The sequence below is a fragment of the Mus caroli genome, unplaced genomic scaffold (assembly GCF_978045245.1).
Source record: "Mus caroli unplaced genomic scaffold, Mus_caroli_1 scaffold_2, whole genome shotgun sequence".
Classification (NCBI taxonomy): Eukaryota; Metazoa; Chordata; class Mammalia; order Rodentia; family Muridae; genus Mus; species Mus caroli.
Window position 1 is genome coordinate 144,821,001 of NW_028227257.1, and position 22,224 is coordinate 144,843,224.

At 48.4% G+C, this 22,224-nt stretch overlaps 1 protein-coding gene across 1 annotated transcript in view; it reads right to left on the bottom strand.

Annotated features, from left to right (window-relative positions):
- Nucleotides 1-1,012: 1,012 nt before the first annotated feature.
- The window catches only part of Morn5 (MORN repeat containing 5), a 30,719-nt gene continuing 9,507 nt past the window's right edge, over nt 1,013-22,224 (bottom strand). Inside the window, exon 5 of the mRNA XM_021152771.3 lies at nt 1,013-1,206. Within this exon, the coding sequence (XP_021008430.1) occupies nt 1,133-1,206 (74 nt within the window). The 3' untranslated portion in view covers nt 1,013-1,132. The remainder of the gene's footprint in view (nt 1,207-22,224) is intronic.

Consider the following 22,224-nt stretch of genomic DNA (forward strand, 5'->3'; position numbering starts at 1 on the left):
TAGGGTAACTAAAGCCTTAGAAGACAGAGATGACTTCCCCAGGTCCACTGCATGGTGCAGCTAGCTAAGGGACCTAAACCTCCCTTGACTGTGTCTCTCTCTGCACATCCAATCTGTTTGTTTGTTTGTTCCCCTGCAGATTTCAGTTGCTCTCTCCCTAGTCTGACCCGTCTTCTGTCTCCACAGGCAGCTCCAGTAAACCATGGATCATAACCTGGGGTCTAAAGGAGGGGGGAGGTAGCCTCCATGGACAGGCAAATAGTCATGGGAAGATACAGGATGCTTAGGGCCCAAGAGTAGCCCTGGGTCATTTTACCATCCTCTTTCTGGGGTGATTATGTGCACAACTACCAGGTTATTTTTATTTCTATTTCTGGTCTGTAATCTTGGCTGGCTCTGGAGCTTGGGATCTGTCTACCTTACTCTTCCAAGTGCTATCGTTATAGTGGCACAAACTGATCTTTAAGGTCAACGTGATCACTTGCCAGGTGCTGGCTTCTTGAACTCTCATTTGCCTCACTGAGCTGCTCACTGACCTCACGGAGAGGTCAGCCACTACAGCAACACTTCCTTGTGATTTTATAGATGCAGAAGCTGAGGCTTAGGGAAGCGACTTGCCCAAAGTTGCATGGTGGGTGACCGAGACAGAGCTGAGATTTGAACCCCAGGTAGGTACCAAAGCACCTTGCTGATTCAGAGGAAAGGCGGTCCTGGGGAAAGTGCCAGTGGGCAGCTGCTGAGACCTAGTGAGTCACCCAGTGAGTCCCACTTCTCTGAGCCACAGAGTCCCCATATGCAGAAGACTCTCACCACTTAGTTGCTTATTCAGTAAGACATAGTGTCATGAGATGAGGGTATTTGAGCTTCCCATGCATAAGACATAACTAGGGATGCACTTGCCAAGCCCCAGTCTGGGCTTGGGCCCAGGTCTACCAAGGTGGCACTGAAGCAGGTGAAATGGGTGCATCTTCTAAGACATTCTTCTAAAGCACTCACTCACCCTTGGGGCTGTTCAGTGCAGAAAACCTTTATTCTGAAACTCAAGTCGAAGCTAGGACTACAGCCAGTTTCCCAGGCCAGCAGTGGGCAGAAGGAAGTCCCTGGTGAGATGCTGAGGCCGAGGTGCTCACGGCTAGGACTTCTGTTTGGGCACTGGCAACCAGCCCTTGCGGCAGGTCCTGACGATCCACTCATGTTCGTCATCATCTGTAGGGAGAGAATCCAGTTACTCCTGGTATTCACTAGGACCTTCCCAGCCTGGGGATCTTGGGGCCTGCAGTGCCTTCCAGCACAGACTGCTGGGCCAGGAGTTTGTTTAGCTCTGAATGGCTAGAACAGACCTTTCTATTGTTATAGCATCCCTCACCAGAGTGGCTAGGCACGGGAGCACTGACCTCTGAGTTAGAGAAGAGTTCATGGTGTGAAGGTGGGGCTGAGGAAGATAGCCAGAGCCTTTGGCTTGATCCTGACAGGCAGAGTGACAGCCTAACACACTCAGACATTCATCTGCTGACATACCATGAGTAGCAGTTCTACTGCACTAGGCTAGACCTTAGCACAAAGTACCAGGATACAGAGCCTCAGGTACGAAGTGAGGGATGCAAAGGAAGAATACAGTTGTGCTGGCATTATACTCAGAGACCCGAAAGCATCCTCTCCCTGCACTCCATCCTCATGGTCTCTACACAAGTGAGTCTTTCCCACCGCTGGGAAGATGAACAGAGGCTCACTAGAGGTCTCATCACTTGTGCCCAACCTCTGGGTTAGCATGTGGGAGGGCCCAAGAGGATCTGAGCCCATGGCTGCTGCTTTTCCAAGTCTCACAGTTGACTAAGCCCCAATTTTCAGTGCGTAGAGCAGTATCCCCACTTCTCTGTCAGGGACCCTCTATGAAATCTTGTTTCATTTTCCTGTCTTCTCTCTTTCTCCTCTACACACATATCCAGATCCAGTCCCTCCCCCACCACAACAGGAACCCACTCTAATGGCAGGGCATGCACCCCTAAAAATGCATGCAGTTCTATAAAATCTGCCCTCTTGTTTTGTGTGCAAATGTGTTTTTAATTTTTGAGAATGGCATTGCGCTGTGAGCCACATTGTGTGGGACATCTTTTGCTCTGCTATACGGTTCACTTTTCCTGTTCTTTGCTTCTTACCCATGTCTCATGTTTCATAGCTGGCTGCACCTACGGCTGACTCTGCCCTCCTTGTTGCTTCTAACTTCCCCAAACAAGGAACAGCAGGAACAACACTGGCACAGAGTTCTGGGGGCTCCTGCCTTTGTGGACACATAGGTGGAGTTGCCTGGGTTTTGTTCTGAGTGGAGCACCATGGGAAAGCATGGATTTTACTTGCCTGTGCTCCCACCAACCACCTTATTGCCTGCCCTTCTTGGTCCCCCTGTCCTTCTGTGTCATCCCTGTTCTCTGGCTGGCTACCTCTAGGGTACAGAAATAGAGGTGCTTACTCCTTACCTCTCTTTAACCCACTGCCTCAGGTAGGAGGGAGGGACTCCCCATTTTCTTTAGGTGATAAAGGCTAGAAACTAGGGACCAGGGGGAGTCCCTGAAAGCTGCAAAGCAGATGGCTAGTAAAAACCTTCCCTAGCCTCAGGACCTGCCTCCTATAAAAAGCGCCAGACCCACCGTGAGAAGAGGTTTATGAATAGTTGGATGTGCACACAAACCCTGCATCTCGTTGGGTCTGTAACAACCCAGCAGGGGTTGGGAAGAGCATGCTTATTCACAGAACTTGTCTCTGGCCTGTGAACTCTCGGCAAGGTCATCAGGAGCTGTAGCCTGACTTCTCACCCCAGGGTAAGATTGATGATGCAGGAGCCAAGGTTGCTTCCAGAATGGCTAGCCCCATCTACCCTCGTTATTTCTTTGCATGTGACTCAAGACAAAAAGCTTGCTGTTGAGCATGCTCTGGCCTTGGGACCTAAGCAGCCAGTGGCCTCAGTTTCCCCTAGCAGGCTGCCTGATTGTCCTAGCCGAGGCTGGCAACCCAAGGGTATGTGGTGGGGTGCTACACTGATGTGTCAGCACACAAGGAGTTAATCGCTGGTGGAGCCCACTTTCGCCACACTGTGAGCAGCCTGGTTGATAATTACAGTTCTGAAGTCTCCAGGCTATTGGAATCAGTGCAGCTGCAGCCTCTTCAGCGGTAACCCCTGAAACCAGACAAACTGGGTGTATTGTGCTGAACCAGTCCTCGGGCCCCTCCCTGATCGTTACAAATTGACAGCAATGGACTTAACAGCCCTCTTTACCACCCTGTTCACTCTCTACCTGGCTGCATAGCCACCAATTTGAATCACAGATGCCTTCTCTCGGGCAGCTGCTCCTCCACCCTCCCTCCACCTCCTGGCCCCTCCTCGCTGGCCCTGCCACGCCAGGGTGAGGCTGCCGGAGCACATTTCATCAATATTTAAAATGGAATTAAACCTGTAGCTTTGATTAATGCCTCCTGGAGCCCGCGAGTAGTGATTACTATTTTGCAAATTGCGATTGTTGGAATATGTTAATATGATTGTCTGAGAACATCTTCACCTTCTCGGGTAATTTCCCTCCTTTTTTTGGCAGGAGGGGAGGAGGAGGGGAGGAAAGCAAAAAAAGATGGGGAGAACACCCCCACTAACTCTTTAATCAATTGTAAACGATCAGCCTTGGCAGAGGGAGGTGGGGGTAGGGGGTGGAGGGAAGACTTCTGTGTGCGTGCATTTAGCAGCATCCTAAGGTTCTGGATCTGTTGGCGTGGCAATGCTACTCTGGGACACTATCCTAAGAAAGTCATCTAGTTGTCTCCATGCTGTTTAGAATCAAGAGAATGGAAAATGATGTCTGTTTCTAAACTTAGGAATGGTTACTTTGCTGTCCACCCATCCATCCATCCATTCATTCATTCATTCAACAAAGGATTGCTAAATATTGTACATGCCAGCAACCTACTGGCATGGGGAGGAGGGCAGCAAGCTCTCACTGTAAGCTATGGGGAGGGGATATTTAGCAGCCAGCAGAAATGACAGTTGTGAAATGTGTATGACAACAGAGGAAATGCTTTTGATGAGATAATAAGCCAGAATAAACGAGATGATGTGAAAACAACAAAACACACCCCCCCACAACAACAACCACAACCATCCATGGACTTTTATAGATAGGATGCCCTGTGTACAGTTGTGACTCGAAGGAAGATTAAAGGTGATAAAGTGAATTGTGGCAAGTCAGAAGTGGGTGAGAGAGCTTTCCCTTCCTGCTCTTGATGTTCCCCCACATCTTCTGTCTTTTTGGGTATTGGTCACAGAAGAATTTTAAAATAATCCTTGTTTTTTGTTTTTTTTGTTTTGTTTTGTTTTGTTTTTTGTCCTGCCCTGCAGTGAAATGTCTTGGTGCTTTTTATGTGTTTTGCTTATTGAAATAGATTTCTAGGTTCCTAAAAATACTAATGTTCTTATATTCCTAAAAAGCAAAACAAACCAAAAACCTCTAGCATACAAATATCGGCCAAAATGCCCAGATCTGAATGGGTGTCCTGCCCTTGTGCAGAGCGACTGTCTCCCAAAGGAAGGGAGATGAAAACTTTGCAATGGAGAAACCCAGCCTCAGCCAGGCATTCAAGGCTCACCACCCCCGACCCCCCCCCCAGTACCAAGGAAACCCCAGGGAGAGCGTTTCCTCCCCTTGTTATGTTTGGATGAAAACAGTTCTTCACCTCTATAGTCTTCTTCCCCAAACCCTACAATCCCACTCTAATCATAAGAGAAACATCTAAACGTCTTGAATCAAGGAAGTGCTGCTTAAAACTGTCACCCCAAACAAGGTGTAGTCTAGTGGTAGAAGCCCAGTTTCTAGCACTGAAAAACAAAACAAAACAAAACAAAACAAAACAAAACAAAACAAAACAAAACAAAACAAAACAAAACAAAACAAAAGTAGAAATCCTTGCCGGGCATGATGGCACATGGTAGCCAGTGGATCTCTGTGAGATTGAGTCTAGCTTGGACTTATAGTGAGTTCTGGACCAGCCAGGGCTACACAATGAGACCCTGTCTCAAACCAAACAAACAAAACACGCTAAATAAAAAAGAAAAGCCGGAGCAACTGTCACACCTAAGACAACATAACTACACATCATGTGATGTCCTAGAAGAGATCCTGGAACAGAAAGTGGGCACTGGAGAAAGAAAGGGATTCAAATACACAATGGGCTTTTAGTTACACTAGTTCACCAACATTAAGATCAATAGGAGTTCACTAATTTGACAAGGGTACCACACAACAGTGGCGAGGAGTGAGAGAGGAAGTGGGCGTGGGGCGTGTGGAGAAGTGCAGTAGGATCCTCACAGTGGTTCTGTGGCTGTCACTGCTCTAAAGTAAATGACTTTTTCAAATGCATGAAAACCCAGTGTGCTCCTTGCAGACCAGACATCATTCTCTCCAAGAGAACCCAAAGCCCTTCACACAGCCAGTTGCCTAAACAAAAGCATTCCCTGCTTTTCTCTCCCTTGGCCCCCTATACCATAGTTCTTCAATCTTTTCATAGATAATGCTCCCTCCTTTCCCATTAAAGCAGGGCCTTTCAACTTGTGTGTCACAATCCCTTTGGAGGCTCTGCAACAGATATCCTGCATATCAGATATTTTCATTATGATTCATAACAGTAGCAAAATTATTGCTACTTAGTTATTGAACTAGTTATAAAGTAGCAATGAAAATGATTTTATGGCTGGGGTCAACACAGCATAAGGAACCGAATTAAAGAGCCACAGCATTGGGAAGGTTGAGAAGCACTGGCTTAGCACTAAGTTCTCAGTGAGAGGTCACTGCACCCAGCATATATAGGTGACCAGAAAATGCTTTGCTAGATGAATCTGAATAAACCCTTTTCATTCTGACTTGCGCCAGGAGTGTGAAGCAAGAGAATACAGAAATTCCTGGCTAGCCTGGGCTACATGACCTTCTGAAAGAACAGGCCAGGATACAGCTGAGTGGTAGAACAATTCCCTGATAGACACAAGAACTTACATTCTGTCTTCAACAGAAATAAAGACTCAAGCCTAAACGAGATAATACCAAAGTGTGGATACTTTAAACATTGACATCTAATTATTCCTTTTAATACAAAGGACTGTTGATATAAGTGTGATGCTCTGAGAATTCTTTCAGGAAACATTAAGTTCCTTTAGTGGAAGGCTGTGGGGCTGGAAAAGAGCCTATCTATGGCTTTACTTGTCCAGAGACAGGAGCCTCATGACCTGTGTGGGCTGGGCCCTCCTGCCTCTCAGGCCCTGTCTGGATGATAGACTTCCCTGGTGAGGAAGCCAAGGTCACGGTTGCTCCAAACAGATTGGAGCAGCCCTGTCATCAGGGCCTAGCATCAATCCAGCACATTTAAAGCACTTAATAATACCTACATGGTGAACTAATGAATAAAGAAATGTAAACTTGGGGACATAAAAGTAACAGATTTACTCTCTGGGACTGAGATCAAAAGAGAATATCCTCCCCTCCTTGAACAAAGTGAGCTTCTCAGAGGGTAGGGAGGCACGCCAAGTGCAGGTCCAAGACTGCCAGCTGTGGCTGACTTGTGTCCTGAGGCCTTGGGCCGGGTACCTCACCACCTGGCCTTGGATCATACCTGAGGACTAACCACTTTCAGGAAGCTCTAAGCCTGCTGGCCTACGGCCTGCCTCCCAGCAAGGATGGAGAAGGGCCAGCCTGCATAAGCCAGTTCTAGGCCAGGCCTGCCAGGCTGTGTCCAGGTCACAGAAGGTGGCAGTAGTTCAGAATGTAGGTCACATGACATTGAGGGAAGACGGAGGTCTCAGGAGGGCTGCAGGAAAACAGTTACCTCCAGGGGCGGCTACCAGGAAGGAAGCAGTATGGTCCCATGCTGGCTAAGAGTGCAGCTTTTGAGGGCTGGAGACATGTGCAGTGGGCAAAGTGCTTGCTCCCAAGTATGAAGACTGGAGGTCAGGTACCTAGCCCCTTTGTAAGAACAGGGTGGACAGGTGGATCCCTTAGGCTTGCTAGCTATGCTGTTTAGCTTGCTGGCCAGCTCCTGGCTCAATGAGAGACCCCTTTTCAAAAGCAATAAGGTTAAGAGCAATAGTGTAAGGTTACTGAAATTGATATCTGGCCTCCATATCTGCAACACACAAGAAAGTACACCCAAGGACACACACACAATACACACCTACAACACACAAGGTATGGCTTTGGGGCTCTGTGCCACTACTTTGAGCAAGACTTTGCCACTTCCCTGGACCTGTTTCTCCACCTACAAATGTCCCTGCCAGGAAGCTCTGCCATGCAGTCACTTCTAAAACCTGCACAAGAAATGCCAAATACCCAGAAAGAAGCCAGAAGTTAGTTGATTTACAGGGTGAGACTTCTGGAACTAGACTCTCTTGGGTCAGATGAGGAACCACCCACTTGCTGGGTGACAGCTCTTCTCCATCCTAGAGCCAGGATTCCATCTGTACTGTGGGGTGAATGAGACCTCCTAGAGAAAGCAGTGGTGAGGCCTGGCCAGGAAGAAGGGTACTTCATCAGTATTGAGGAGGTGAAAGCTAGAGCCATCATTCCGATGGGTCTTTAATTCCCACATTGGATGATTTGGGGTGGGGGACCACAGGGAGGAGGTTCATTTACAGGATGAGCACCAAGAGGATCAAAAGGCATAGCTCAGCTAATGGGTTCTGTTCAAAGCCAGGTGGACAGGCTGGGGCAGGTTAGCTATGGTGGGCAAACAGGCAGATTGGAGTCACTGGGTACCCACAAGCTGGGCTCTTGGCACACCTTTGGGCTAGGCAACCCTGTGGTCACCACTCCTATGCAGATCCCATTAGTATGAGGGGAGGGGTGTGGACTGGGAAAGGGAAGAGACCCAAAATGAGCACAGCAGCAGGCCTCTGAGAGGGGAAAGAGGCTCTCCAGCCCAGAGCCTAGGGGGGATGTGCTTTTTGGGTTCAGGGATGTGTGTGTGTGTGTGTGTCCTCTTTCAATGAAAGAGATGGAGCCGGGTGGTGGTGGTGCACGCCTTTAATCCCAGCACTTGGGAGGAAGAGGCACGTGGATTTCTGAGTTTGGGGACAAAGTGAGTTCCAGGACAGCCAGGGCTATACAGAGAAACCCTGTCTCGAAAAACAAACAAACAAACAAACAAACAAAAAAAAAAACAAAAGAAAGAGATGGGATTGCCATCACTTACCATCAGGAAAGCTTTGGAGATTAAGTGAATTCCTTCTTTATTAAAGCAGAGGGAGAAGGCTTGGGGAAAGTGGTAGTGTGTGTACAGGCACAAATGCCCAGTTCTACCCAGTAGCTCTCAATATACAGCTGTGTGCCTGTGAGTGTGCCAGTGGTTATGGTTTTTTTTTTTTTTTTTTTTTTTTGGTTTTTCGAGACAGGGTTTCTCTGTGTAGCCTTGGCTGTCCTGGAACTCACTTTGTAGACCAGGCTGGCCTCGAACTCAGAAATCTGCCTGCCTCTGCCTCCCGAGTGCTGGGATTATGTTTGAGGGAGCTATGTGCACACTGCAAGGCATGAACTCTGGTGTATGTGTGTTACGCTGTGTGGGGCGGGTTGAGTATGGTAGGAGGGGCTATGTATCTGAAGTCTAATTGTGTGTGATCTCAAGTACATGGAAGAGGCTCTGCCAGCCTCAGGAGCCAACCTTATCATCCTAAAGGCCAGACTGGCAGCAGGCCAGGGCCAGGCCTGGCTCTGGGAAAGGGAACCTCTGCCCTGGGATACTGTCCCTTACTCCCAGGGTCAGTGCAAACAGGAGTCCAGGCTGGGATGGAGATTTGCACTAAATCAGGACTTTTAGCCCATGGCAGGTGTCCACCCCACAGCTCTGCCCCACCTTCAGTTCAAATGTACAAATGCATGAGATGGTGGGGATGGACCAGTGCCACCATGCCTGGTGTTCCCGTCACAACTCCCAACTAAAAAGGAGGCTTTGAACTTTTCTGGCAGTGGTGGCCAGAGGCAAAGACCTCAGTACTGTCAATATTGACTGAGAGGTCACTGCCCAGGCAGAGCATGCTTCGGGCAGGTGAAGGGCCTGAGGCTGCTCAGCTCTGCCTATTGTGGTGTATCATCTTGGGAGTGGATTAAGACAAGCCACGTCACCCCTTGGGAACCAGAGCTTCAGAACGCATCACCCACAAGCCTGCCAAGGCCCATTCCGATAGATGTAAGAGGCTTGGAAATAAAGGAAATGGCAAGTCAGAAATAAATAAATAAATAAATAAATAAATAAATAAATAAATAAATAAGATTAATGCATTCAAACTTGATTAGTTATTAATTATAGAAGGCACAACAATGTTATTATCCTTGAAATCCATTTGCAGGCTCAGTCTCTTCATTTTGCCAGAATTCCCTGCTTTACAGACCCCTCCCAAGAAACCATAGCCAGGGTAAAAGAATTGCAGTCTGTGGTTTGGGGTGCACTGCGAACTATCATTGGAGAAGGATGGGTTAAGAATTTTAGGAAGCACTTCTGGGGTGAGGTACAGGGCACAGCAGGCATGCCGCATGCCCTACCTCAGTGGACCTCATGAATACTTCTGAAGGTATTGCTGTTGTGGTCTGTGATAGGAGTTGCTGGGTAAGGGACAAAGTGCCCAGAGACAAAATGATTGGAAGTCCTTTAGAAAGGTCCTAGGCCTTAGGGGCACCTCAGTGAGAGCCACATAGCTAGTTCTTGACATTGTTGCTGAGGTGGAAATACACAGGTGACTTGTGTCTGTGGACGATGCTAATCTAGAGCCATCATCTATCTGTGCCTATTGTGGACAGGAGGTGTTCAGGAACAGGATGCTGCAGATGGCCTTCCTCCCACGCCAGAGCAAGTGCATGCTGATGGAGCGGTGGGTGCAGAGGACCTATGCTGTTGGGATCCATTACTATTCTTCCTGTGATGTGCCCCCCACCCTTTACTACTTGAGTGCTGATAATTGGATTCGTGTTTGTTAACCACATTCAGGATGCCTGCCCTTGTAGTAAAACAATTCAGAAAAACTGAGTGTCATAGCCAGGGTCACTCTGTCAGCTTGACTTTATAGCATCTGCTCCTTTTGCCCCTGATCTCTGGCTGTATACACATGATGGAAGCCAGTGTATACTTGGCAGATGCCAAAGGCTGGATTAGGCTGGGGTAGTGGGGACACCAGGAGGGATGGAAGTATTCTTCAACACTGGTGTTGCAGGTCAGTGCTCCATCTCTGGAACACAGGGGAGGGGAGTGATGGTCAGAGAGCCAAAGCCTTTCTCCAGGTTCTCAGTGGTGCCAGGATAGAGCCATGCCTCTCTTCAAAGCTGCAGGCCGTGGCCATGCCCCACTTCCTGAGAAACCCCTCTGCAGCTCCTGTCCTGACTGTTCACTGCTTGGGGACTGAAGCCAAACCCTCTAACCAGCATTCAGTCTTCTACTTTGTCCCCTGCTTGAATGCACAGCCCAGACCTACTCAGACACCCCTGTCAAAGCCCTTCTGGTATGTTCAGGAAGTTCCCTCGGATTCCTCCCCCAGCCTCTGACACACAAACAGGTCTGAGTGCCACATCTTAGGGACCAGGTGTCCTGTGCTCTCGCCCTGTTGTTCCTTCCCTTCCATTTAACAAAGCCCATCTCTTGCTCTTTAAGGCCAACTGTAGCAGCTCATTCTCTGGGCCATTATCCCAACCACATGGGACACATTTATACATCCAACACAGCACACTGCAATCCCAGCGCTGGGGACCAGAGAAATGAAGGAATTCCTGGTTTTGGGAGAATCACTATTTTAAATTAAATGTGGACATGCACGTTACAGGACACATGGAAGTGTGTTGGGGCTGCTTTCCACGTGTCGTTTGTGGTTTATCTGAGCACTTGGGCTCCTCTGAAGGCCCAGGCTCCCTGTGCCTGCTGTGTGGTCAGGGTTCTTCTCCACCCTACATTGATTTGGGGTGTTGGGAACAGTGCTCATGCATACAGGGGCTCGGTGAAGGCCCGAGTCTGGGATGCTGGGGGGTCTGAAGCTCTAAGCAGATAAGAAATGATGAGGATTGCCGGGCGTTGGTGGCGCACGCCTTTAATCCCAGCACTCGGGAGGCAGAGGCAGGCGGATTTCTGAGTTCGAGGCCAGCCTGGTCTACAGAGTGAGTTCCAGGACAGCCAGGGCTACACAGAGAAACCCTGTCTTGAAAAACCAAAAAAAAAAAAAAAAAATGATGAGGATGAGGGACCCATGCCACAAAGCCAAACGCTCAGGAAAGATCTGCTAGCAGCAGGCCACTGGTTCGGTTTTGACAGTGGCATCAAAGGCAGTTGGGTGGAGGCCCGAGAACAGCCCGAGAGGACATCATCACTGGGTATGAGGTGTGAAGGACACACCTGCTTTTGACTTTTTAATCCGTGGTGATCACTGGGATGCACTGTGCCATGGTGGAGCCACACACTGTTCCCACTAGACTGCCCGCATCAGCTTCACGCTCATGACAGTTCTATCAGGCAGGTAGGTCCTTTACTAGTCCAAATTCTCACATAAGGAATCTGGAGTTAGGGCAGGTAAGCTACCTGCTCAAAGCTGCCCAGTTTATAAGTGGCAGCTCCAAGAGCTGACTGTGGGTCCAGCTGCCCCTCAAGCCTGGGTCATTAGCCTGTCCCTCGTAGGCCTGAGGTAAGGTGTGGACCTCGGCCAAGTTCCCCAACTTCCAGAGCAGAACTGAGGAAGAGAGGTGAGGCTTCTGCTCGTGGGGTATGGCCTCGCATTTACTTCTATTAAAGGAGACAAAGAAAGCTGTGCTGGCCAGGCTCTTCAGCTGCGGAAGGGGAAGCCTGGCCTCTGGATGCCTCCAGGAGGCTGCCACGGGGGCAGGGAAGCATTGTTACCCGAGTCACGGGCCCTGCAGCTGGAGGGGGATTTCCAAGGCCTTTGGAGTAGTGAGGTGAGAGAGTGTCTGGGAGGGACAACCCAGGGCAGGCTGTCATTGCCAAGCATGGATGACAGGGACCCGTGGGTGGCTTCCAAATAGCCAATCCTACCCTTTCTTGGTCAGTTTCTCTTGGTGGGTTCAACAGTATCTTTTCAAGGAGAGGGTCCATAGCTTTACCAATATTATCAGAAAGGTCTGGGTTCAAAGGCTGGTTCTTCACTTTAATGGGGGCAATTGTTAGCAAACAACATATCCCCTGAGCCTCAGTTTCCCTATCTGTCAAGTAGGGAAAATAGCATTTCCTCACAGGTTGGGGATGAGCTAAGTTCCTGGCCCGGTGGACGTTTCAGTGTCCCTAACGCCCCTTCCTATGCCTTCTGCTGAGGCAGATACCCATGTCTGCCGGGAGGGATGTGTGATCTGTGGGGGCATTTCATCTGGCAGTTACAAGTGTGATATTATCCCTCCACAAAGCCCTCATTATAGTCCTGCTGACAATACCACAGATAAAGCAGGGATGCCCCTGCGTGCCAGCCTCCAGGTGATTATAACATTTGGGTAAATTGCCTTTTGTCTTGCTGGAGAGCTAGCAGTGGGAGGGGCTGTGCGGGAGTTTCACTGGCCATCTTACAGAAAACCCCAGGGAGGCTCTATGGAGAGGTAGCATGGGTTTAAGGCAGGAGCTGTGATTGGCAGTGGGAAATCAGGGTTCTAGCCCTGGCTGGACCACCGTTGATGGTGTGAGGGTCAGGCATGAGATGGGCCCACTTCGGGGAAGTAGGTGCTTCGAGATTAGAGGAGTCTTGACTGTCCACAGAACTGGAGGACTCGGATTTTGAACATAAAGTAAGCAGAGGACCTAAGTGAAAGTAGCCACCTGTGGTTCAGCCTGTTTCGAGTCTCGCTCTGGCAAGCCCTGGGTTCTGTTACCAGTGAGAACCCCATGTTCTCACTTAGAGCCAGCACAAATGCCATCGTTATTCATTTGGAGCTTCCTGGATGTGTTTTAATTCCAGCCATGAGTTTCACCTCACCTCAGTCTCACCATCTGCAGAATAGGAATGATCAGGAGAGCCACAGAACTCTCCTGACCAAGGTTGCGGGTGTCATATGAGGCGGGGGCCTGTGCCTGAGACACAGCAGGGGCGCTCAGTAAAACTGTCATAAGAACATCCTGCAGGCTCCTTGGCCCCTCCAGTTGGGTATTTAGGATGGTCACAGATTTCAACTGTTTAAACTTCAGAACACTCGAGTGGCCTTCTGTGTTCAGGTCTACGGTCTGCAGTCCGCATATTCTAAAGTCGGCTGCGGTGACACCGGACCAGGCCCCTGTGAACAGGCCTGGTAGAGTGGAAAGAGAAGGCAGATGAGCCCAAGTGTGACTCCCATCTATGCTGGATTTCCAGGGCAGTGGGGATTCTTTAACCTCAGTGAGCCTCAGTTTGTCAAATATAGCTGACAGGAGGACTCTCCTACAAAATGGTAGATGTTCAGTCAGTGATAGCTCTCATCAACACCTTCCTCCCAAGCCGCCAAACCACACAAGACAGGTCACAATCTTTCTTCCCACTGTCCACTGAACTAAGCGTACATTCAAATGAGGTTCTCGGTCTTAATTGTGAATTCTGTCTGGGACCCGCAGGTTCAAGCATAAAATGGGCCTCTCTGCAAATAATCACTGGCGTGTGATATTTTTAAGAAAGCAAAGCCATTGTTTCTGATTGAAGGAAAGTCAGTGCTGTTTTGAAGAGAAGCACGATTAGGCAGTGGCGCTCTCTTTCACCACTGGGAATTAGACGCCGTTTGAGAGATTTGTGAGCTCCAGGACATTTGCCAGATGTGCTTGATTCTACATTTCAGACAACAAAGGGGATAATGTTGGCGGGAATCTTGACGGCACTGCTGATGATCGGGATATTCTTTGAGGATGGTACTGAGACCTTTCAGGGGAGGATTTCAGCTTTTACATAAACTAATTTGGGATGCTCACTCTCTGTCTTGCACAAAGCAAATTTAGTTCATTGTTAGCTGTATCTGCTAAAATGGTTACAAGGGTTTTTTTCCTTGAATATTAATAATGCGCCTTTCATTGGAGATGCTCGAATGGGGTGTCATTAATTGGGGGGGGAGTAAGGATTAGTGGTATAGTTCTCTCCAAAATGGTTACTACTAATACCATGAGGCAAGCAACAGCCAGAGGAAAGAGATGCGTGAACAAAACATGGCTTTGGCTTACTCTTCCTGAGAAGGGGGGAGGCAAGGTGTGTGCAGGGGCATCATTAGTTAATCTCCAGGGTTTTCATTATATTAAAGTTAATTATCCTGAACATCTTCAAATGCTCCCATATTGGGTCGCAGTGTATAAAGGGCCTCTTTTCAAATAAGGTTAAATTTAATTTGGGAGGCTGTTGTGGCTTTGTCTTAAGACTCTAGAGTGGGTCATTTCATCCATTTGGGAACCCCACTGAGCTCTAGGTGGATGCCAGTGACTAGTTTTGGTAGAGGAACAATTAAGAATCAGGAATGACCATGTCTACAGAGAAGATGGATGAGCAGAAAGTGAATTTGTGCACAAACTGGCAAGAAGAAAAGAAGAATGTAATTAACCAGCTTCCTGTGACTATATCAAAATAACTGAGGCAATTAACTTATAAAGAGAGAAAGTCTCTTTAGCTCATGTTGTAAAAGATTCCTGTCCAAGATCAGCAGCCTGATTGCTTTGGGCCTCTGCTGAGGGTGGCACAGCAGTACAAGTGACATGTGAAGGGCAGACTGTGAAACTGCAAGCCAAAGCCAAGCAGAAAAACTGGAACAGAGGTCTCACAAGGCCTTTCAATGGCATGCATCCAGTGACCTAAGGACCTCCCCTAGGGTTTTACCTCCTCATGACACCACCTGGCGCCCAAGCCTTCTACCTGGGGGCCTGTGAAGGACAGTGCCTACATTTGAACCATAGCAAACAGACTTGGGGGTTTGGTCTAACTTTGTTAGCAGCTGTGTGACCAACCAAAAACTAATTCTGTTTATAAAAGGCTTATTTTTTATTTTATGTGTATGAGTGTTTTGCCTGCCTCATGTCTATGGTGCATATGTGTCTGGTGCTCACACAAGCCAGAAACGGCTGTCAGATCCCTTGGAACTAGAGTTATAAAGAGGGTTATAAGCCACCACGCGGTGCTGGGGCTCGAACACGGGTCCTCTGCAGGAGCAGCAATGATCTTAACCACTGAGACCTCTCTCCAGTCCCCCATAAGGAAGTTGTTAGCCTGTCAGACACCAACTATCACACTGCAAACTAATAGATCATGCAGGTTTTCCACTTAGAGCCACAGGGGCTGGCCAGACTCCTCCCCAGTGAGCACCCCTCTCCCAGCCTTTCCCAGAGTAGTGAGTGGCAGGTAAAGCCACTCTGCAGCGAGAACAGACAGACATCCTGGCCTCCCTCAGGCACTTTGCTGAGCACTAAGAGATGAGGAGGCCCGTGGCAGGTAGAGGAAAGAAGGGAAGGCTGTCTGAGGATGCACCTTAATGGATGACTGGTAGCCTGGGTGGACTTGAATGTGGTATAGCACACACAGTGGGGGGCGGGGAAGGTAGTGGACAGTAGACCTTCAAACAAATTGAGCTCTGAATGCTGTGAGGGACTGTGGACCCTAAACTCCAGCAGCATTTCATTTCCCACGCAGAACCCTGAGGACTCAGCAAGATTAGCATAGCCAATCACACTCACCTCCCAAGAGGTTTCTTTGCTCCTCAGCACCCAGAGAAAACATAATAAGCCCCAGGGCCCAACTCACTCCCCCTTCCTGCAGCCGGAGTCAGTAATCATCATAGTGATGGCAGCCTCAACCCACTAATCACACAACACCTGTCTGGGCCAGGTGCTAGGCTGTGTGTGTATTCATATACTTAATTTCCATTTCCCACCCGCAGCTCCTTCAGAGAGGTACTATCACCATACCCCTTTTATAGATGAGGAAACTGAGGCCCATAGTGGAAAAGTGAGCTTTCCATGATCACAGCTGTGGGGGATCTCAGATTAGAGGCCTACCAATGATTGGATCTCCCATTGGATAAAAGGTGGCCAGCCTGTCTTGTTGTATTTGCTGTACTTAGGGGTGTATAGAGTAACTGTGCCCAGTGACTGTTACTTTCAGCTCACTGTCTCAAACAGAATGCTCTAGGAAGAATAAAAAGATGACTGCTGGGGAGATGGAACAATTAGACTATCACTAGAAAGCCATCCGCCATTCTGATTCTAGTCATAGGACACCCCATTCCTGCTGCCAACATGCATGGGAGCTTTTCCTGAGGTCCAGGGAGCATAAGCAGAGGCTTTAAGGTGGGCAGAAATGACTGGTGCCACCGGGGTAGCAGCAGGGACCCAAGTAGTGTATGCCCAACCTAGTAAGTCCAGCCCAAGCCAGTTGCAGCATTGGACCAACCAAACCCAAGCTCTGCAGATCAGGCTTGTCCCAAGAGTCCCTGCACTGTGACCTGGTGGCTGATAAGATAGTTTGGAACCTTTTTGCTACACAGAAGTATAACAGATTGATTTTATTCAAAATAGCAAGCTGTCCGTCTACTGTGTACAGGGAATTGAACTTTCAATTTTAGTGGGAGAATATGTGAGACATGTGAGGAAAAGTTCTGCTTTGCCTGCATCTTCTGTTACAAAGACTTGATCAGATCACGTGATAAGCACTGAACGGTGGTAAGTTAGGCATAGTCACAGAGCCCTGGGTCTTGTAAGCTTCCAAGGAACGATACTTCACTGTCACAGGCTAAACACTGCTTGAGAAGCCTATGAGGCTACAGAGGAGAAGGCAAGTGGGCAGTGGAGGGAGGTGGGCCAGGAAAGGCTGCCTCCAACAGTCCTTGGAGAGAGGTGTGAAATCAGCCTAGTGCCAACCAGACAGCACATAACAGTAAGCATAGTAGAAAATATTGAATATTGTGTGTGTAAAGTACACACTCGCACACAGGCTTGTGTTATGCCTGCAGCCATAAGGGAAAACACTCCTGATGTGCCCAAGGGCCTGTGCCTTTCCTGGTGCTGTGACACACATTATACCCTGACAGAAGCAACTAAAGGGAGAAAGGATTTACTTGGCTCATAGTTCTGGTTTATAGTCCTGGGGAAGCCAAGATGGCAGGAGCTTGAGAGAACTGGTCACACCAAGTCAAGAGCAGAGAGCAGTGGATTAATGTATTCACTATACTGTCAGCTTCCTTTCTCCACCCCGATACAGTCCTGCCCAGGAAATGGTGCTGACCACAGAAGAAAGGTCATCTTATCTCAACTAGCACAATCAAGACAATCTCCTACAGACATGTTGATACATTCTTCCTAAGTTATTCTCAATTGTGTCAAGTTGATACTTAAAACTAACTGGCATGGACTAAGAGCCAAACTCAAGAGGGCCCAGGTTGCCTGCCTGGTCTCTTGGAATTCTGGAGGTTTTAAAAACCATTTTAATGAGTACACAGGTGGGTTTAATTTATTTAAAAGCCTAGCACAGTTTGCATGGTGGTAATGCTAGCTATTCAGAAGGCTTTAACAAGAGGTTTGCATGAGCCCAGGAGTTCAAGGCTAGCCTGAGCAACTTAGCAAGATGTTGTCTCAAAAGATTTAATTTTTACAGTAATGCAGGTGCCACAGTCCTCTCAGTTAAGAAAAGCATCTCTTGGGGCTGTTGAGATGGTCTAGTGGTTAAAAGCATGGGGTGCTCTTCCAGGGGACCTGAGTTCCATTCCCAGCACTCTCTGTAACTATAGTTCACAACTATCTGTAATTATAGTTCCAGGGGATCTGTTGCCTTCTTTTGGCCTCCGTGTGCACCAGGCATACAAGTGGTGAACAGACATAATGTGCCAGCGATACACTGTCCACAGTTTAAAAAAACAAAACAAAACAACAACAACAACAAACAAAGCCATGTCCAGGCAATTTGGATCTTCACGTACGTTTGTGGTTTAGCAACAGCTGTGGCTGCCGAGGCAGGGAAAAAGTCAAAGTCATGTAGTAAGGCAGATGGAAAAAAGAAAAACCAACCCCAAACGAACCAACCAACCAACCAACCAACCGAACGAACCCCACCCACCCACTCTTCACTAGTGCCCCAGCCCATCACTTCCTTCAGAGTAAATGTCCATAGAGAAACCAACTTCAGATTGACTAAGAAACCCTTTTCCTGCTGAATAGTTTAGATGGTGCCAAAAGGTGCCTACAGGCTGCCGAGGGAGAAAGTGCAAGCTGGACCCCCTGCATCTTACAGCTGTGATGGGGTGTGTGTGTGGGGGTGCGCCCTCTGGTGCAATAGTGGTATGAAAGTTATGGGATAACCAACTGCTATCTGATTGGACATTAGGCCTGCTGGAATGCATACCTCATACTGTAAACCAGATCAGAAGTCATGACTGAGGATCACGGGCCTGGGCAGTGGGCTGGGTGGTGTGTGTGTATGGGGCTGGGGGAGCGATGACAGAAGACACACAACAGGACACGGGGGACGGGACAGAAGGGGACCATGACCTATAGCTGTCATTTCACTCAATGGCCGTGCTTTCGAACTGCATTCAAAATATTTATACTCATGTGTGCTGATCTCAGAAAAGCTTCTTTGAGCACTGAGTAGTGGTTAAAAGCAGAGATTCATATGCGGTCCATGTGTTGGGCCTAAATGCCCAGCTATGGGCGGGTCAGTTATACCAACCTCCAGCCACCCTAGACTCAGCAAACTGTGAGAGAGGGGAATGGCCACATCAGGCCTACAGACAAGCAGGTCAGACCCCAGGTTGCAGAGGGGGAAGCACTGTTAATGGCACATTGGGATGTAGGGAGAGGGGCCCTGGACACAAGATGGACAGCAGAGCAGGTGAATAGTTGGTCAGAGAAACTCCCCTTTAGTGGTGTTCTGGACACTCCAAACTTTGCATGTCTTACATCAGGACCAAAATACTCCTTGGTTCTGGCTCTCTCTATTATTGACTCTTAAGGTCAGAAGGACACCTGGGATTATCCAGCCCAACCATTTCATTTATAGACAAAAAAGAAAGGAAGGAAGGAAGGAAGGAAGGAAGAGGGAGAGAGAGAGAGGAAGAAAGAAAGAGAAATGTCCAGAGAGGGAAGGCTTCAGCATTCAGCATTCAGCATTCAGCATTCAGCATTTAGAGAGCTAGAACTTTAACTCAGGTTTTAATGGGTCCCCAGCCTGGCCTACAAGTTGTCTTTCAGTTGCCTTCCCCGACCTAACAACCATCTTACCAGAAGAATCTCCTAGCTCATCTTAATTCTTTTACCATTTTCTCTCTATGTAAATGAGTCTTTCTAAAGGATAAATCACCTTCAACCTGAAACAACCCCTGCTCCAGTTGCCCCTCCCTGCTCCATCACTACATCTTTTCTTAGTTCATGCTCTTGAGCCCGCTCTAGTTCTCTGGGTGTCAGATGTCCTCTCCTGGCTGTAAACCTTGTCACACTCTTCCCAGCCCTGCTGTGTTTGGTTTCTCTCCACGTTCTGTGAAGCCACCCTGGCTTGCGCCCCTCCAGGGTTGGGTGTTGCTCCCACGTATGGTGGCAGCAACTCTGTAGCGTCAGGATCACTTTCTCTCCAGTCTTTCCTGCTCCCTGGGGAAGAGTCTGGGACACTGCTCCATCCACACACTTAGCCAGATCCAGACCCACAGCAAGTGTTAGTAAAACCCTGCCGAGCAAGCCATTAGTGACCATCCTCCAGTGCCCCAAAGTTTAAATACGTCACTGAGAACAGCTTCTGGAACTTTCTGGTTCCCCTATCATGACATGTGTTTTCATAGTTCCGTGCCTTTACACATTCTCTATGCTTGAAATGCCTTTTCCTGACTTTCCAGCTCATGCAATTGCTGTGTATCCATCGTTTGTTTGTCTTGATCAGGCGGGCCTCATATTCTTTATCCATATGAGGATCAAGCAAGCCCTCCTGGTCCTCCTGCTGCTGCCTCACAAGGGCTGGGATTCAGGGGTGCACCACCACGCCTGGCTTATGTGTACTGTTGCCTCATGCATATGAAACAAGTACTCTATGGTCTAAACTGCACCCCTGGTCATTCATCCTTTAAGACCCATTACCTGGGGGCAGGGGGCTTTTTTCTATTTCAACTTATTCCCCTCTCCTTCATCTCCCACTTATTCTCAAAGTCTGCCCATTGGGGTCCATATCCCATTATATTGCAATTTGAGTGCTTCTGTGTCTGTCTTGAACATTATTAGGCTGTGACTCTTTTTGGACCAGGATGCCGCTCTGAGGAGACAGCACTGGAATGCAACTCAAAACCTTAAAAGAATCACCTACATTCTGCTATAACTGTAGAAAGATGGAACCAGCATGCGGTGCTCCAGGATGCTCCAGAATATATTTCATACAGCCTTACTTCTGCAAACATGTTCCTACTGTCCCACTTCCCAGCGAACGCCATAGCCAAACACACTTGAGCCATGACACAGACATACCACCACGCGCCAGGACAGACTCAGAGCTCACACTCGTTCCTTGACTTATCTGGCTTACAGATCCTTACTTTTCTTTGTTGCCCTCAGGACTGAAACAAAGGCCTTGTGCATACTAGACAAGTGCTCACTACCTCTGAGATCCATCAGCCGTGCTTCAGGCCTATTTAGTAAGCATCTGCAGTGTGCTAGCTTCATGTTATTAGGACGGCCCTGTGTTTGGTGCTGAGGCATGCTTGTGCACTGTGTCAGGCTTTAGGGATATTGTTCTTTGCTCTGCAGCTTTGAACTTTACTAGTTCATAGGTCTCAGTTCTCGAGGGAGCATGGTCCTGTCAGGAGATGCAATGGTGAGGTTCCAATGAGCTTAGCTCGGGGGAGAGCGCTGCACAGGCTGGAGTAACTGCATTGTTGTTATACAGTCTGGCAAAGAAAGCACTGTGTAGAACACACTCCTTAACACTTGTGCCGCTGGTAGAAACTTAACAAAAATAGAATTAACCAACTGAACAGCCAGACTGTTTTCGTTTGAACATTTTTGGCAGGACTCTCAGGATTCAGACCCTTTATAAATGACAGTTTAGGTCACCTTGCCAGATTTCAAACAAACAAAAAACTAGCGCCGAGGAAATGTAAAGCTGGAGGCTAAGAGGGTGTGATGTGAAAGTGGGAAAAAGAGTTTTGTTATCTTCAGTCTCACCCCCACCCCCATCAAAGATGCAGTGATGATAGTCCCTTCCCCTACCTAGCTTCTCCGTTAGGTTTATCTGCATCCACAGCCTTGCATGCACACCCCCCCCCCCAGCTAAGTATTTCATAGAATAATAACTGACAGTGGCCAACTGGTTATAGATTCTTCAGGCAGGACTGATTAGAAATTAATATTAATTGAACATGGTGCAGGGTCTTTGGACTTCTATCTCTCCTGCTAATAGGAGGTGGCAGTATCTTTGTATTTGTAGAAAGGACCATCAGCTTGTTGATAGCCTGTGCTAGCCTTGAGTTTGAGGCTGTGGCTCAGAACTGGGACACAGAGGACAGCTTTTGGGGGAAGTTCTGACATCTGTAGAACTCACCTGCTCAGGAGCAGGTGAAGGGGACTGGGCCAGGCAGGAGCTTCTGCTGTTCAGCTCTGCTCTGTGTAGAGTGGGGGTGGGGAGGTGCAACAACCCCTGGCACAGACTGACAAAGCAGGTACAAAGCAGGACAAAGCATGCTTGCTTGCTTTTCTCTTCTTTTCTCTTCTTTTCTCTTCTTTTCTCTTCTTTTCTCTTCTTTTCTCTTCTTTTCTCTTCTCTTCTCTTCTCTTCTCTTCTCTTCTCTTCTCTTCTCTTCTCTCTTCTCTCTTCTTTTTCCTTTTTCCTTTTTTCTTTTTTCTTTTTCAAGACAGGGTTTCTCTGTGTAGCCCTGGCTGTCCTTGAACTCACTCTGTAGACCAGGTTGGCCTCGAACTCAGAAATCTGCCTGCCTCTGCCTCCCAAGTGCTGGGATTAAAGGCGTTCGCCACCACTGCCCAGTACAACGTGCTTTCTGTTTTGTTTGCTCTTCACACTAGTGTTGCTTAGTGGTGGCATTTTACATGCAGTGTCATTTTGTTCTACACTTCCAGGTCAGCATCCAGCATCATTACACTCCCCTGAGACCCCACTGGGAATCCTGGCCCACTGGTGTCTCCTTCTCTGAGCCCTACGCTGCAGCTTCTTATGCCTCCACTCACTTCCTGGGACACCACTCCCCCTACCCACCCCCCGCCCTTGCCCTTGGCCCTAGGCCTGGAGGCATAGCTACTTCATGGGTGACTTTCTCT